Raw genomic sequence first — 18442 nt, 5'->3', positions numbered from 1 at the left:
TGGCAGACCACGTCATTTGATATTAATCAGCACAGGAGGAAGGTGCTGCAATTGCCCTCAATGCTGCTGGGATAAGGAGGGGTAATTTCTAGCTGCTGATTGATATCCACCAGCCTCCACTGGAATTGCTTGTGTGTGGATTGTGAGGACAGAGAGATGTTTGGCATTGATACCTCTGTTCCAATGCTCACTGTCAGGGTTATGACATGTGTGATGTAAAGTGCAGCAATTGAAACTACAAGAACTCAACCAGAAGAGTTATAAAAATGGACTTTTAAAAAATAAAGTGGACAATGTGCTTATAGAAGGTCTAAAGACCTGGCTTTGTATATACAAACTGTCTACTGTCTGGTATGAAGAAAAGAATACATTCCAAGTTAAGAGGTATCAATTGCACCCATCCTAAACCAATAAAGAGACACTTTTGAATTGAATGGGTTCTTCTGAAACAAAGACGGTGTGAAGTAGCCACATCCTGGGCGATTGTCAGTCAGCACAGGAAGGAAAATCTCTGTCTCCCAACAGAGGCAAAGGTGTGAAACTATTTTTGACCTTAAAAGTAGCTCTCTGGAGAGAGAGGAGAGACCCAGGAAGAAGTATCACCAAAGCTTGTCCGGCTGAGAGCTGGGAGAAATCCAAGCAAAAAGGAAGGTGCCCTGCTGTGAATTCTACATTTTCAACCAGTGCAGCAGAGAATTGGAAGTGATCCTCTGCCTTCAAACTGAATTTTCAACCAACAGAGAAATCTACAAACACTTCAGGCCTGCAACTAAAGAGAACTTGACCTCAGAGAATTCAACAGGTTTACCATAAACCCTGAAACCCTACCTCACTTCAAACCACTTACCCCTTTTCCTCTCTATCTGTCTTGTGTGTGTGTCTGCGAGTGAATGCGTGAATGGGTGCAGTTGTGACAATTTCAGAATAAGATATATTGCTCAATAAATAATCTTCTGTTTTAAACCTACAAGAAAACTTGTCGCTGTCTGTTTGACAAATAAAACACAAAAGGGTTAAACCCTAATAACAAAAAACACTTGCTGCGGTCAGGTGAGAGTTGAACAGTGAGAACCACCCACACTCCTCACTATGTGGCCATAACACATGAATAGTACCCACCTGGAGACTCTTACTATTATGAAATGTTGTGGAGTCTGTACACAATATCCTCCATTACACTTAATTTATATATATTTGACAAGTAAAATATTTACTGAATATGATATCCTTTTGCAGTTTTCAGTGGTATGCTTATTATAAATTAGAATTTTGTTCAAACAAAATGAGAGTAGCAATGTTTACAAATCCCTCCTGCCGATGTTTATTGCTGGTACTTTTGTGATTCTAGTTTGTAAAATAGTGCATACTTTTCGTCTACACAACAGGACAAAGCTTAATCACCAGGAGCTTTCTTGTGATCAGCTCTTGTAACTTCAGGGGAAACCTGGGTTAAATGATATAATGACGGGGTTTGCCATTCTCTCTTCGAAGTTACATCAGCCGATCGGGAGAAGCATGAGAAAATCTCTGGCGAATGTGTGTAAGTTAGATGGTTACGTACCTCAATCTGCAGAAATCTATCTAATATTATGAAGTAGAGAGACTGGCTCTCCAAAATTTCCTTTTCTAAGTTACCATTCAGAAGCTGCTGCTTCTAGAAGTACTCTAGATTACCTGATAATAATGATAAATATAATTTTGAAGACCTCTGAATTTCTGAAAATCCCTCCTTCCAGGCCTCCAGTGAGATCAGTTCTGCACAGTAGATTCTTGCGCCCTTACTTAGTTTCAGATAAACTGGGATTTAATTTGGGGAAAAAGACAGGGAAGATTAGTAATTTAGTTAAAGCTAATTTGAAAGGCATTAAAAGTGATGTAAAATATGAGAATGTATGGATAATTCATAATGGGGCATGGCAGGAATTTGAATTTATGCTTGGAAAATCATGGGTAGCACATGCCTCGTTTCCGAGATGCACCTCTGTTGGTGAGGTTTCCCACCAATAATGCAGACTTGAAAAATGACCCATACAGACCGACCTTGAAAAGAATGCTGCATTGTTTAATTATACCATTCAAACACTTGCTTGTCAAATACACCATAATGGTTGTTTGCCACATTTTATGCTTCAATTAGCAACAATGATTGTTTTTTGAACAAAAGTGTTTTGCATTGATTGGATGGAATTGTAAGAACTGTCAGCAACTATTTGCACATAGACACACACCCACCCACCACCTATGTGACAGACACACCCACTCAACTACACCCCCCCACACAGATACACCCACTCACCTACCCCACTCACACAGACGCACCCACTCACCTACCCCCCTCACACAGATACACCTACTCACCTACCCCCCCCCACACAGATACACCCACTCACCTACCCCCATCACACAGATACACCCACTCACCTACCCCCCCTCAAACAGACACACCCATTCATCTACCCTCCTCAAACAGACACACCCATTCACCTACCCTCCTCAAACAGACACACCCATTCACCTGCCTTCCTCAAACAGACACACCCATTCACCTACCCTCGTCACACCGAAACACCCACTCACCTACCCTCGTCACACCGAAACACCCACTCACCTCCCCTCGTCACACCGAAATACCCACTCACCTACCCTCGTCACACCGAAACACCCACTCACCTACCCTCGTCACACCGAAATACCCACTCACCTACCCTCCTCATACAGACACACCTGCTCACTTACTCCTCCCACCAACCCCCCACCAACCACCACACACACACACACACACACACACACACACACACACACACACACACACACACACACACACACACATCCAAAACACACTCACCTGCCCTTCACACAAGGAGTTGTGGGGGTTGGTGGAAAATTACAAGTTCAGTAATTCCTGGGCGCAAACACTTTCGCAAGCTGATTTAATATTGCCAGTATAAATGGATGTTACATCTTGACTATTTACACAAGTTAGTAGCAAAAATGTTTCAATAATAAGTGCAAGCAAAAGTTTAAATGCAGCCTAGTTGGTGCATCAAATCTAAATACTGCATCTTTAAAAAAAAAATCTAATTTTCCCACCCTACCTGTTCTTCCCCTATAGGTTTTCTTGTGTTGCTCCATTTCTAATTGGAGTTGCAAGGGTCTAGTCTTCAAGACTTCTGCGATCCTATAATTACAATAAGGAGCTGCAGGACAGCATTTACACTCAGTCCTCTTCAGTCTCCTGTCTTTATGAGCTGGATTTTAAAGCCCCTCCGCTGTTGGGAACAGTGCTGGGGCAGGGGGCAATGAAGATCAGTGCAACAGAGGCCCACCACCGACCTCGATGGCGGCAGGCCCTGTGCTGATCTCGGTGGCGAGGCCTTGTGGCGGCTGCCCCACTGCTCGGTGACGGGACCTCCATTTCAATATGTAAACTAATTTCTATACCTGATTTAATAAGGGTCCCGTCATCTCCTTAATCACCACACCGATTTTCATTCGGGTGGCCGTCAAGGCGGTGCCTTTGAATCCTCATTCGGGGAAACGTGGCGCGACACCTGTCGGGAGGGGGGAGGAGGATTTTTTCTCTATGCGAGAAGTGGGGAGCAAGGTTAAAACGATGTGGATTGGTCGGGGATGGGGTGATGGGAAGGGGTAAAGGGCAGAGTTGCCGAACTTTTGTGGGGTGGGGGGGGGCAGTTCAAATTCTAATTATTCAAATTCCAGGGGGGGTGGCGGTGGAGGGAAGGGCACAAACATCTGGAAATGCCATTGGGGAGTGGGAAAAGGCATTTAAAGGTAATTTAACGCCTTGTGGTAATTGAAGTGACCTGTCCCTTTTATTTTTAGATCTCCATTAAGGGCTGTAAGCCCTTTAAAAACGGCGCCGGTGCCTGCAGATTGGCACCGGACGTGGTTGCTGGCAACGGCTCACCTGCCCCCTCCACATCATGGCGTGGGGTGGGCGCTGCAGCCATGCAAATGAGCCGCCACGTTTGAAATCGCGGCAGCTCTGTGACGTGGTGCTTGTGCGGGCGGGCCGCATTTTCTTTATGTCTGCCGCCTACTTCGGGGAATATGTGGGGAATTCTGTCTTTACTTGGTCTTTCCTCTGATGGATGGTCTAGCTGAGATTAGTAATTCAACTTCAAAGTACTGCAGCTGTAAGCCTATGTTTTCCCCTCACCACACCAGTGTACTCTGTTGCTTGACAGTTGAGACTGCTAGGTTAAATATAATTTGTACTCTTTGTGTATAAATCTTGCAAATCAGATTGCATTTTGATGACTGAGCATTTTTCACTTACAAACAGAAGCTGACATTTGACCTCACGGAGTTGCAGCAACAGAAGGATGTACTGGACAAGAGGTTGAATCAAATGGCAGAGCAGCAAGCTCTCGTCACAAGGTCAGCAGACGAGTGTTCATCTTTAGCTTCCAACCACACACACAACACTCCAGCTACACCTCACAAACCTATGGAATCAGAATTGAAACAGCTGCAGAGTAAATTGAAGGTCAGTGGTCACACCAACTCCTCTATATATTTTCTTTACTGTGATATTTTCAACAGGTTTTCTGTTTTTATCATCCTAACCAAAATGGTTGTTGCTTGCAATTCTACTGTGTTCAAATCTGATATTGCAAACAAGTAACCATTAATATTACCCATCTGGTACTTCTCAAGCAACTAACAAAAGAGCTTGGGTTCATATCGTGCCTCATCACATTCTCAGAAATATCCCAACACATTCACATAAAATGAACTAGATGTTTAGAACACTCAGGCCATTTAGCCATTGTGTCTGTGCTAGCTCTTTGCCAGAGAAAGCCAAAGTAAATCCAACTGCTTCACGTTCTCCCCTATCTATCTCCACCTCAACAGTAACAAATTGTATTTATATGGTGCCTTTAATGTGGAAAACACCCAAGTCACTTAAAATATGCATCAGTTTCCATGTAAAAGGTGCAGTGGTTTCTGCCTCAAGTCATGTTACTGGACTAATAATCCAGAGGCGTGGCCTACTAATTCAGAGACATGAATTTAAAGCTGAGGAATTTAAATTGAGTTAATTAAATAAATCTGGAATAAAAAGCTAGTCTCAGTAATGGGGTGACCATGAAATTACCGGATTGTCGTAAAAACCCATCTGCCTCTCTAATATTCTTTAGGGAAGAAAATTTGCTGTCCTTACCTGGTCTGGCCTACATGTGACTCCAGACCCACTGCAATGTGTTTGACTCTTAACTGCCCTCTGAAATGGCCTAGCAATCCACTGCATTGTTAATAAGGTGGATGATCATCACCTTCTCGAGGGCCAATTGTGGGTAGGCAATAAAGGCTGGCCTTGCCAATGATGCCCACATCCTGTGAATAAAAAAGGCTTTCCATGTACTAGCCACATGCTGCATAAAACACGTTTCTTAACCTTTTTCTAAGTTCTCAGTGATGAGCCCTTGTCACTGACTCCGCAGCCAGAGATAACAGTCATTCTTTATTCAGGTTATCAAAACCTTAAATACACTTAAAAGCCTAGAAGCGCAGAAAAGTTGTGGCACAGAAAGACGCCATTCAGCCCATCATGTCTGCGCTGGCTGAAAAAACTAGCCGCCCGTTTTAATCCCACCTTCCAGCACCTGGTCCATGGCCTTGTAGGTTACTGCACTTCAAGTCCAGGTCCAGGTACTTTTTAAATGAGTTGAGGGTTTTTGCCTCCACCACCAATCCGGGCAGCGAATTCCAGACACCCACCACATTCTGGGTGAAAATTTTTTTCTTCTTGTCCCTTCTAATCCTTCTACCAATCACCTTAAATCGGTGCCCCCTGGTAATTGACCTCTCCGCTAGTGGAAACAGGTCCTTCCTTTCTACTCTATCGAGGCCCCTCATAATTTTGTGCACCTCAGTTAAGTCACCCCTCAGCCTCCTCTGTTCTAAGGAAAACAATCCTGGCCTATCTAATCTTTCCCCATCGCTGCAATTTTCAAGCCCTGGCAAGATTCTTGTAAATCTCCTCTGTACTCTCTCCAGAGCAAATATGCCCTTCCTGTAATGTGGTGACCAGAACTGTATGCAATACGCCAGCTGTGGCCTAACCAGTGTTTTATACAGTTCCAGCATTACATCCCTGCTTTTGTATTCTATAGCTCAGCCAGTGAAGGAAAGCATTCCATATGCCTTCTTTACCACTCTATTTACCTGTCCTGCCACCTTCAGGGACCTGTGGACATGCACTCCAAGGTCTCTCACTTCTTCTACCCCTCTCAATATCCTCCCATTAATTGTGTATTCCCTTGCTTTGTTTTCCCTCACCAGATGCATTACCTCACACTTCTTCGGATTAAATTCCATTTGCCACTTTTCTGCCCACTCGACCAAACCATTGATATAATTCTGGAGTCTACAGCTATCCTCTTCACTTTTGACTACACGGCCAATTTTTTGTGTCATCTACAAATTTCCCAATCATGCCTCCGACATTTAAGTCCAAATCATTAATATATATCACAAACAGCCAGGGACTCAACATTGAGCCCTGTGGAATGCCACTGGAAACTGCTTTCCATTTGCAAAATCATCCATCGACCATTACCCTTTGTTTCCTGTCACTGAGACAATTTTGGATCCAACTTGCCACATTCCCCTGTATCCCATGGGCTTTTACTTTTCTGACCAGTCTGCCATGTGGGACCTTGTCAAATGCCTCACTAAAATCCATGTAGACAACATCCACTGCACTACCCTCATCAATCCGCCTTGTTACTTCCTCAAAATATTCAATTACGTTAGTAAGACATGACCTTCCCTCAACAAGTCCATGCTGACTATCCCTGATTAATCCATGCCTTTCTAAGTGACCGTTTATCCTATCTCTCAGAATTGATTCTAATAGTTTGCCCACTGCCAAGTTCAGACTGACTGGCCTATAATTATCTGGCCTATCCCTCGCACCCTTTTTAAACAATGGTACAATGTTCGCAGACCTCCATTCCTCTGGTACCTCACCTATATCTATTGAGGATTTGAAGATAATCCTCAGAGTATCCGCTATTACCTCCCTGGCTTCCTTTAACAACCTGGGATACAATCCATCCGGCCCTGATGGTTTATCCACTTCCAAGGATGTTAGGCCCTCTAGTACTTCCTTTACCATTATGCTTATCACATATAATATTTCATGCTCCTGCTCTTTAACTGCAATGTCTGCATTAAAAGCCTGCTACCCGACCTGAACCCGACGGGACCTGACGACGTGTCGGGTTCGGGTCGGGTCGGGTCTGGCCGTACTTCCGGGTCCAGCCGGGTCCGGATTGGACACACACAGTAAGAATTGCAGTTAAGTGTTTAAAGGAAAAAAAACTTACCTGAGCTGCGAGTCCGGGACGTCAAGCAGGGAAACTCTGAGTCTGAGCAGTGAGCATATGAGCATCTCTATGACATCATCACTCTCATGCTGCAGTTTCCTGAAGATTGGGAGTCGGAAGGTAAGTAAAGGGAACATTGCGGTGGTCAGGTCGGGCTCGGGTCGTGTCAGGCTTGGGGGGAAAATGGAGGGACTTGGGTCGGGTCGGACCTGGGTCCGATGTGGTACCGTCGGGTTCGGGTTTTTTTTTGTGACTTGAGCAGGCTTTTAGTCTGCATCATCCCTCTCTTTTGTGAAGACAAACACGAAGTACTCATTAAGAACCCTGGCCACATCTTCTGCATCCACGCATAAGTTATCTTGTACATCTCTGATAGGCCCTACCCTTTCCTTCGTTATCCTCTTACTCTTAATGTACTGATAAAACATCTGTGGATTTTCCTAGATTTTACTTGCCAATATTTTTTCATGTCCTTTTTTTGCTTTCCTAATTTCCTTTTTTACTTCACCCTTGCACTTTCTATACTCCTCTAGACTTTCTAAAGTATTAGGCTTTTTGTGACTGTAATAAACTTTCTTTTTCTGTTTTATCTTACCCTGTATGCTTCTACATAACCAGGGGGCTCTAGATTTGGCAGTACCACCCTTTTTCTTTGTGGGGACATGTCTGCACTGTGCCTGTAGAACCTTGCTTTTGAATGCCTCCCACTAGTTTGCCACTGATTTTCCTTCAAGTAGCTGTACCCAGTCCACTTTCACCAGATCACCTCTCAGCTTTGTAAAATTTCCCTTCCCCCAATTTAGAACTTTTACTCCTGTTCTATCTTTGTCCTTTTCCATGATTATGCTAAATCTGACTGTATTATGGTCACTATCATCAAAATGGTCACCCACTGCTACTTCATCCACTTGCCCAGCTTCATTACCGAAGACTAAATCTAGAATTGTGCCCATCTCGTTGGGCTTGTTATGTGCTGACTAAAAAAGTTCTCTTGAATGCAGTTCAAGAATTTTGTGCCCTCTGTGCCCTTCACACTGTATCCCAGTTGACAGTAGGGTATTTGAAATCCCCAACTAGTATTGCCCTATTGTTTTTGCACTCAGAAATTTGCCTACATATTTGTTCTTCTATCTCCCTTTCACTTTTTGGGGGTCTATAGTACACTCCGAGTAGTGTGGCTGTCCCTTTGTTTATTTCTGAGCTCAACCCATATGGACTTTTTCGATGATTCATTTAGCATATCATCCTCCCCTTTAACCAGTAATGCTACACCCCTCCTTTTTTATCCCCTTCTCTCCCCTGCCTGAAAATGCTATATCCAGGGATGTTGAGCTGCCATTTTTCCCCTCTTTAAGCCAAGTTTCCGTTACAGCAATGAGATCATGCTGCCATGTGTCTATCTGTGCCCTCAGATCATCGGCTTTATTTACTATACTCCTTGCATTTAAATAAATACCTTTTAACTCTGCCAAATTCCTGTGCTGTACACTTTTTAACCTTTGCTTCTTCTGTCTTTCAGAGTTACTCGCTAATTTTCTGCCTCCCATTCCCAGCTCTGAATTTTTCCAGTTGTACATAACGTTGGTTAGGCCGCATTTGGAGTATTGTGTGCAGTTCTGGTCGCCGCACTACAGGAAAGATGTGATTAAGCTAGAGAGGGTGCAGAAAAGATTCACAAGGATGTTGCCTGGTTTGGAGGGCTTGAGTTATAAAGAGAGATTGGATAGGCTGGGTCTGTTTTTCCTGGAGCAAAGGAGGCTGAGAGGGGACATGATAGAGGTATATAAAATTATGAGAGGCATAGATAAGGTAGACAGCCAGAGTCTGTTTCCCATGGTAGGGGTGACTAAAACTAGAGGGCATAGAGGGGTAAATTTTTCACATAAAGAATGGTGGGTATCTGGAATGAGCTGCCAGAGGAGGTGGTGGAGGCAGGAACAGTAGCAACATTTAAGAGGCATCTGGACAGGTACTTGAATGAGCAAGGCATAGAGGGACATGGAATTAATGCAGGCAGGTGGGATTAGTATAGATAGGCATTATGGTCGGCATGGACACGGTGGGCTGAAGGGCCTGTTTCTATGCTATACGACTCTATGAAACTGCCCTCAGGCTCCCATCCCCCTGCCAATCTAGTTTAAACCATCCCCAACAGCACTAGCAAACCTTATTCAAGGATATTCGTCCCGGTCCTGTCCCGGCTTTTACAGGTCCCACCTTCCTCAGAACCGGTTCCAATGCCCCAGATATCTGAAGCCCTCCCTCCGGCACCATCTCTCCAGCCACGCATTCATCTGGTGTATCCGCCTATTACTATACTCACTAGCACATGGCCTTGGGAGTAATCTGGAGATTACTACCTTTGAGGTCCTGTTTGCTAATCTCTTTCCTAACTCCCTAAACTCAGGCTGCAGGACCTCATCCCTTTTTCTACCGATATCATTGGTACCAATGTGGACCACACCTCTGGCTGTGCACCTTCACCCTCCAGAATGCTCTGTAGCCACTCAGTGGCAACATACCATCCTGGAATTCACATCTGCGATGACAGAAACGCCTGTCTGTTGCCCTAACTATAGAATCCCCTACCACTATTTCTCTCTTCCCTGAGCCACCCATGGTACTCTGGTCATGACTCTCGCTGCACTCTCCAGAGGAACCCTCTGTCCCATCGGTACTCAAAACTGAATACTGGTTAGAAAGTGGGATGCCCTCTGGGGACTCCTGCACTACCTGCCTTGTCCTTCATGTCCATTAATTCTCCTTTTAGCCTTCTGTTCTCCAATGGAAGCAGTGCCAGTATCTAAAGTCTCTCCCCTTAATTAGTTTCTCATCACTGACTTCATCATAATGAATCTACACTGCACACTCTCTATGGCTTTATTATCTTTCTCTAATGGAGTGCCCAAAGCTACTGACAGTAATCCAACTGTGGCCTGAACACTGTTTGGTACAAAGTTATCATTACTTCTTTACCGTTGTAGGCTTTGCCCTATTTATGAAACCCAAAACGCTGTTGACCTTTATTTGTGGCTTTACCAACCTTCACTCGTATTTTCAAATAATTTTATATTTGAACCATTAGCTGTGTCTTTATCCACACCCTTCAGCGCCATTGTTTTTCCCCCCCAAAATGGATTATTGCACTTTTACATGCATTATATTATGTTTTCCAGATGTTTGCAGATACCACTAACCTGTCTGTCTTCCTCGAGTCTTTTACAGTCCTCCTCATTGTTTGCTGAACCACCTGCTTTTGTATCATCAGCAGATTTTGAGTCTGTGCTCCTTACGTCCAAGTCCAAATCATCGTGACCCACATTGACCCCTGGAGTACACCACTGCCGACACTTCTCCAATCAGAGCACTACCCATTTATCCAAACTCTCTATTTTCTGTCTATGAACTGACTATGGGTTGTCTATTATAAATCTGTTGGCTCGAAAAGCAGCTTTGATGTAGTTAATTGAATTCAGTGAATAGTCCTGCACTTCCAGACTTTATGTATCTGCTGTGTAGTTACCACACTGTTCTTTCCAGCAGAAGAAAATGCAAGCTTGTTTTGTTGTCAGTAAACGAAGATCCCCCACCCTCCATGCCTATTAACCCATTAGCTGTCAAAGTAGCTGTTTATATGCTTACTTAACCCACTCTTCCTTATGAATGATGCCCACCTTTTAAAGCCCAGCATTTTGTGCCCTTCACCGTTGACTCTTGCCTCTGGGATGCAGGTGATTTATTTGCCACCACAAAAGTCCTCAATAAAGGTTATTGGAGTTCCTGTTTGGGAGGCATGTCATGGGGTCAGTTCAGTCTATTGCATTCACCTATCACCTCTGAGACCACTGCACTCCATCACCCTGCAATGAGATTTTGGAGACCGTTTTGTGAAGAAGGTCGCTGTGTAGCAGAACTGTATTTCACAGCCCCCTACTGACAAGAATTTTGGGAGGACTGGTTCACTTCACTTGCTCCCACTGCCCAAAGAGGAATTTAGGGACCTGGGAGGGGTGAAGATTTAGTTACTATCACCTCCCCTTGCTCATGTGAAATTTCGTGTGGCTCCTTCTTGCTGAGGTAGTTTGCCTATCTTTGTTTCTCCCTCTGTCCTCCCACACCCACCTTCAGCCTCGACTGTCCCTCTTCCATCCTTCCTATTCCTCTCCTCATTTCCCCATCTGGGCCTGGATCTTGCTAACTAACTTCAGCCATATTGTCTGAAGTAAGCATCAAGGCATCTCTGAAACTCCCCTCTCTGGCACCAGGACAAACATCAGTCACCCTCATGACAATAGAGAATCTTTACTCCATAGAAAATTATTAGCCACCAATATTCACTTACTGCCTTAAACATTATAAAATGCTGAAAATTAAATCTATATTTAAATTTTTTTGTTCCACTTACACATTTGGATATTTTCAGCCTGGTTTTCACAGCACAACCTAGGCATTGTTGTTCTGCATAAGCATGATGGAATCTAAGCTCTCATGATGCATCTCTCTCTCACAAACACATGCAATAACTCCCCAATTCAATTTTTACCTGATTTCCATGTGATGTGTGTTGTCATGATGCTCTTTGAGTATTTTTTCACAGAAGCTCCATGATCGTGCTTCCTCGTGCTCTGGCTCTCGCGCGCTCTCCCCCTCTCGCACGCTCTCCCCCTCTCACGTGCTCTCCCTCCCTTGTGTGTTCTCCCTCTCACGCGCTCTCCCTCTCTTCGTATGCTCTTGCGTACTCTCCGGCACTTTTGCTTACTCTGACTCTCACTTTCACTCTGGTTCTGGCTTGCACTCTCGCTCATTCTGACTCTGACTATTACCCTCCGGTGCTCTGGCTCTCGTTCTGGCTTTCGCGCTCTCTGGCTCTCACTCTCACTCGCTTTCTTGCCCTCATTCTGGCTCTGGCTCTCACTCTCACTGCATCTCTCACTCTCTCTGTGTCTCTCACTGTCGCTGTTTCTGGCTCTCCCTCGTACTGGCGCTGCTCTCCCTCGCTCTGGCTCTGGCCCTCCCTCACTCTGGTTCTGGCTCTCGCTCACTCGTTGTGGCACTCTCGCTCTGGCTCACTCGCTGTGGCACTTTCGTTCTGGCTCTCGCTCGCTCTGGTGCTTGCTCGCTCAAGTTCTTAGTCTGGCACTCGCTCATTCTGGCTCTCATTCTCACTCTGGCTCTCGCTCTGGCACTCATTCGCTCTTGTGTTTGCTTTCTCTCACCTCCGCTTGCACTTGCCTCCACTCCCTTGCGCTGGCTCTCGCAGCTCTGGAGCTAACGCTGACCTTAACGCTCGCTGGCTCATGATTTTTCAGTATCTCTGCTCTGCCTCTGTCCCTTACTCTGTTACTCTCATTCCTTGTCTGAGTTTTAAATATATTTATCCTCCAGAAATGTCTCCTGCTCATTTCTCCCACTAGTCTACTTAGTTTAATGAGTATCAACATAATAATTACCTGGATATGCACCTCAAGTGCTGTAATCTGTAGGGCTACGCACGAAATGCTGGAAGGTGGGATTAGACTGGATGGCTCGTTTTTCAGCCGGTGCAGCCACGATAGGCCAAATGGCCTCTTTCTGTGCCGTAAACTTGCTATGATTCTATGATAGAAATTGTAGTTCAGAAGCAGACTATTCAGCATAACCAGTCCATATTGGTGTTTATCCTCCAGATGAACAGTATCCAAATCCCATGTGTTTTTCTGTATTCCAGTATCACTTTATTCCCTTTCATCAACTACCTGTCTGATGTATTTTCAAATGTTGACATGGTCTCTGCTTCAAATACGAACTCTGCTGGTGCATTCCACACACTCTGTCTAAAAATTTTTCTCCTCCGATGTGTCTTAAATCTCTTGTATTTAATTTTCTATTTATATCTCCTTGTTTTAGATCCTTCTACCATTGAAACAATCTATTCCTCTTTACACTCTCTCATATCATCATAATTTTAAACAGCTCTATCAAATCGCCCTTTAATAAAAATATTTCTGGTCTACTTTTGAATAAATGAAAAATAAGTAAATAAATTCTGCATTTATCATTTTCTAGCTATTCTTGAGTAGAAAAGTAAAAGACAACACAAAACATAATATAAAATGTAACATGATTATGTATGTGCAAAAACTACTTTAAATGTAATGGAAATTTATATCTTAAAGGCAAATTTTCTTCGAGAATGAACGATATTGATGTTAGTTGAAAATTGAGTGGTGCTTTTCAGATCTAACGAATTATCTAGAGAAATAATTTGAAGTACTACCAAAAGCCACAAAGTTTTATTAAACAGATTTTTGTTTTCTTATCCTAGTTAATTTGTTTTCCTGTTGCAGAATGCAACAAATGAGATTTCGAAGCATATAACGACCATCAAAACTCTAAAAGCTGACCACCAGGAAAAGGACGAACAGATTCGGCAATTGCAGGAAAGGTCGGAATGGCACTGTAGTTTGTTGTGTTTGGCGCAGCCTAGTGGTACTTTGTCTTAGTGAAATAACTGAGCTTTAGCCTCTGTTTAGATAAAACATTTATTTCTGTATGTAAGAATTTTCATAAAGATGGAGTGTGCTGTGTACAGCACTGAAAGTTAGGAACCGTATGTGTTACACTGATAAGTATTTTAAATATACTGAATGCAGAACAAAGAATTGACCTAATCTCTGCCTTAGACCCAAAAGTGAATTTAGAAAGCAATAACAATTGCATTAGTGACATCCACCAATTTCATGATCAGGCAAGTAACGCATGCTTCTTGATAATGAAGGGAAAAGTCAAATCTCTCATGCTACTTCAAATTAAATAAATGCAAGTGTTGCTGGCAAGGCCAGTAGTTATTGCTCATTCCTAGTTGCCCCTTGAGACAGTGGTAGGGACCACCTTTTTGAACTGCTGCAGTCTGAGTTGTGAAGGCAATCCCACAATGCTGTTAGGTATGGAGTTCCAGGATTTAGACCCAGCGCCAATGAAAGAATGGCGACATATATGCAAGTTGGGATGGTGTGTGATGTTAGAAGGGAATTTGAAGGTAATGGTGTTCCCATGCACCTGCTGCCCTTGCTCTTTTAGGTGGTGGAGGTCATGGGTTTGAGAGGTGTTGCCACAGTGCGTCAGTGGTGGAGGGAGTGGATGTTTAAGGTGGTGAATAAAGAGCCAATCAAGCGGACTGCTCTGTCCTGGATTGTGTTGAGCTTCTTGATTGTTGTTGGAATTGTACTCATCCAAGCAAATGGAAAGTATTCCATCACACTCCTGACTTGTGTCTTGGTGGTGGAGAGACATTGGGGAGTCAGGAAGTCAGTCACTTGCTGCAGAATTTCCAGCCTCGGACTTACTGCAGTAGCCACAGTAATTTATGTGGCTGGATCAGTTAAGTGTCTAGTCAATGGTGACCCCAATGGTTGATGGTGATGGATTTGGCAATGGTAGTGCTATTGTGTGTCAAGGGGAGGTGATTTGGCTCTCTCTTGTAGATGATTATAGCCTGGCACTTGTGTGGCCTGAATGTTATTTGCACTTATCTGCCCACACCTGCATGTTGTCCTGTCTTGTTGCATGCAGGTATGGACTGCTTCACTATCTGAGGAGTTGCAAATGGTATCGAACACCATGTGGTTATCAGCGAACATCCCCAATTCTGACATTTTGTTGGAGGGAAAGTCATTGATGAAGCAGCTGAAGATTGTTGGGCCTGGGGCACTGCCCTGAGGAACTTCTGCTGCGATGTCCTGGGGCTGAGATGTTTGGCTTCCAACAACGACAGCCATCTTTCTTTGTGCTAAGTATAGCTCCAATCAGTGGAGAGTTTTCCCCCCCCCGATTCCCTTCAATTTTACTAGGGCTCCTAGATGCCACACTCAGTCAAATGCTATCTTGTTGTCAAATGCAGTCACTCTCACCTCACCTCTGGAATTCAGCTCTTTTGTCCATATTTGGACCAAACTTGCAATGAGGACTTGAGCTGAGTGGCTCGGACAGAATTTAAACTGAGAATTGGTGAGAAGTGCTTGAAAGCACTGTTAATGGCTCCTTCCATCACTTGCCTGATGATTGAGAGTAGGCTGATTGGCTGGGTTTATCATGCTTTTTGTGGACAGGAAATACCTGGGCAATTTTCCATATTGTGAGGTAATGCCAGTGTTGTAGCTGTACTGGAACAACTTGGCGAGGGGTGAGAAATATAGAAAATTTACTGCACAGAAGGAGGCCATTCGGCCCATCAAGGCTGTGCCACCTTGAAAAGCGATCCAGCCGAATACCACTTTCCAGCTCTTGGTCCGTAGTTAGGTAGGTTATGGTACTTTGTTCATAACCAAGTGTTTTTTTTAATGCTATAAGGGTTTCTGCCTCTGCCACGCTTTCAGGCAGTGAGTTCCAGCCCCCGCCATGTCTCCTCAGTTCCTCTCTTATCCTTCTGTCAATTACTTTAATTCTATGTCCCCTGGTTATTGATTTCTGTGCTAACGGAAATAGATCCTTCCCATCCACTCTATCTAGACCCTTCATAATTTTATACGGCTCAATTAATTCTCCCCTCAGCTTCCTCTGTTCCAAAGAATACAACCCCAGCCTTTCCTCCTCGCTAAAATTCTCCATTCCAGGCAACATCCTCGTAAATCTCCTCTGTACCCACTCCGGTGCAATCACATCCTTCGTGTAATACGCTGACCAGAACTGTACGCGGTACACTGACTGTGACCTAGCAAGTGTTTTGTACAATTCTAGCATAATCTCCCTGCTCTTATACTCTAGGCCTCAGTTAATATAGGAAAGTATCCTATATGCTTCCTCAAACACCTTATCTACCTGTCCTGCTACCTACAGGGATCTGTGGATATGCACTCAAAGGTCCCTCTATTCCTCTACACTTCTCAGTATCCTACCATTTATTGTGCATTTCTTTGCATTGTTTGACCTCTCCAAATGCATTATTTCACATTTCTCTGGATTGAATTCCATTTGTCACTTTTCTGCCCACCTGACTAGTCCATTGATATCTTTCTGCTGTCTGCAGCTTTCTTTCTTACTACCAACCATGCGACCAGTTTTTGCATCTTCTGCAAACTTCTGAATCATACCCCCTACATTTAAGTCTAAATTATTGATATATACCATGAAAAGCAAGGGACCTAGTGCTGATCCTTGAGGAATCCCACTGATAAAAGCCTTCCAGTCACAAAACCACCTGTTGATTATTACATTTTATTTCCTGCCACTGAACCGGTTTTGGATCCAACTTGCCCTTGGATCCCATGAGCTTTTAATTTTCTGGCCAGTCTGTCATGTGGAAGATCGTCAGAAACCAGGCTAAAATCCATGTAGACTACATCAAACAAGCTACTCTCATCGACCCTCCTTGTTACTTCCTCAAAAAATTAATTGTTAGTCAGACACGTTCTTCCCTTAAATTCATGTTGACGGTACTTGATTAATCTGCACCTTTCTAAATGATGACTTATTTGTCCCTCAGAATTTTTTCCAATAATTTGCCACAGCCAGGGTTAGGATGTCTGGCCTTTTTTTAATTCATTCATGGGATGTGGGCATCGCTGGCCAGGCCAGCATTTATTGCCCATCCCTAATTGCCCTTGAGAAGGTGGTGGTGAGCTGCCTTCTTGAACCGCTGCAGTCCCTGTGGGTTAGGTACACCCACAGTGCTGTTAGGAAGTGAGTTCCAGGATTTTGACCCAGCGACAGTGAAGGAACGGCGATATAGTTCCAAGTCAGGATGGTGTGTGACTTGGAGGGGAACTTGCAGGTGATGGTGTTCCCATGCATTTGCTGCCCTTGTCCTTCTAGTTGGTAGAGGTCGCGGGTTTGGAAGTTGCTGTCTAAGGAGCCTTGGTGCATTGCTGCAGTGCATCTTGTGGATGGCACACACTGCTGCCCCTGTGCGTCGGTGGTGAAGGGAGTGAATGTTTGTAGATGGGGTGCCAGTCAAGTGGGCTGCTTTGTCCTGGATGGTGTCGAGCTTCTTGAGTGTTGTTGGAGCTGCACCCATCCAGGCAAGTGGAGAGTATTCCATCACACTCCTGACTTGTGCCTTGTAGATGGTGGACAGGCTTTGGGGAGTCAGGAGGTGAGTTACTCGCCACAGGATTCCTAGCCTCTGACCTGCTCTTGTAGCCACAGTATTTATATGGCTACTCCAGTTCAGTTTCTGGTCAATGGTAGCCCCTAGGATGTTGATAGTAGAGGATTCAGCGATGGTAATGCCATTGAATGTCAAGGGGAGATGGTTACATTCTCTTTTGTTGGAGATGGTCATTGCCTGGCACTTGTGTTGCACGAATGTTACTTGCCACTTATCAGCCCAAGCCTGGATATTGTCTAGGTCTTGCTGCATTTCTGCACTGTAATTACTCAGCCTATCCCTTCCTTTTTAAAAATGGGTTCAATGTTAGCAGTCCTCCAGTAGTCAGGCACCATGCCTGTAGCCAGACAGGATTGGAAAATGATGGCCATAGTTCCGGCAATTCCCTCTCTTGCTTCTCTTAGCCTGGGATACATTTCATCTAGGCCTGGCAATTTATCCACTTTCAACGATACTAAACCCTTCAATATTTACTCTCTTGCTATGTTTATATTTCACACTCCTCTTTACAACGTCTGCATCTTCCCCCTGTTTTGTGAAGACAAACCCAAAGTATTCATTAAGAACCATGCCGACATTTTCTGCTTCCACACACTACATTTTTAGTCTCTAATTGACCCTACCTTTTCTTTAGTTACCCCCTTGCTCTTTATGTAGTGTAAAACATCTTTAGGTTTTCCTTGATTTTACTTGCCAATATCTTTTCATGCCCTCCCTTTGCTTTTCCAATTACCCTTTTAATTTCACGCCTGTGCTTTCTATACTCCTCCAGGCTCTCTGCAGTATTGAGCTCCCAGTATCTAAGATAAGCTTCCCATTTTTGCCTTATCCTGCCCTGTATATTCTCAGACATTGAGGAGAGTCTAGATTTGTGAGACTGACCCTTTTCATTTTGTGGGAACATATTTGTTCTCAGCTCTCTTTAGTTCCTCCTTGAATGCCTCTCACTGCTCTTACACTGATTTACCTTCAAGCAGCTTTTTTCAGTCCACTTTTCCCA

The 18442-nt window shown here is 44.1% G+C and overlaps 1 protein-coding gene across 4 annotated transcripts in view; it reads left to right on the top strand.

Moving 5' to 3' along the window:
- The window catches only part of cntln (centlein, centrosomal protein), a 474184-nt gene that overhangs the window by 351662 nt on the left and 104080 nt on the right, over nucleotides 1–18442 (top strand). For all 4 annotated transcript variants that reach the window (XM_068030497.1, XM_068030494.1, XM_068030495.1 and 1 more), the window contains exons 20-21: nucleotides 4307–4510; nucleotides 13685–13782. In XM_068030497.1, coding sequence (XP_067886598.1) covers nucleotides 4307–4510; nucleotides 13685–13782 — 302 coding nt within the window. The remainder of the gene's footprint in view (nucleotides 1–4306; nucleotides 4511–13684; nucleotides 13783–18442) is intronic.

This window comes from Heterodontus francisci, chromosome 4 (assembly GCF_036365525.1).
Source record: "Heterodontus francisci isolate sHetFra1 chromosome 4, sHetFra1.hap1, whole genome shotgun sequence".
Classification (NCBI taxonomy): domain Eukaryota; kingdom Metazoa; phylum Chordata; class Chondrichthyes; order Heterodontiformes; family Heterodontidae; genus Heterodontus; species Heterodontus francisci.
This window is presented reverse-complemented; position numbering and strand designations above follow the sequence as displayed.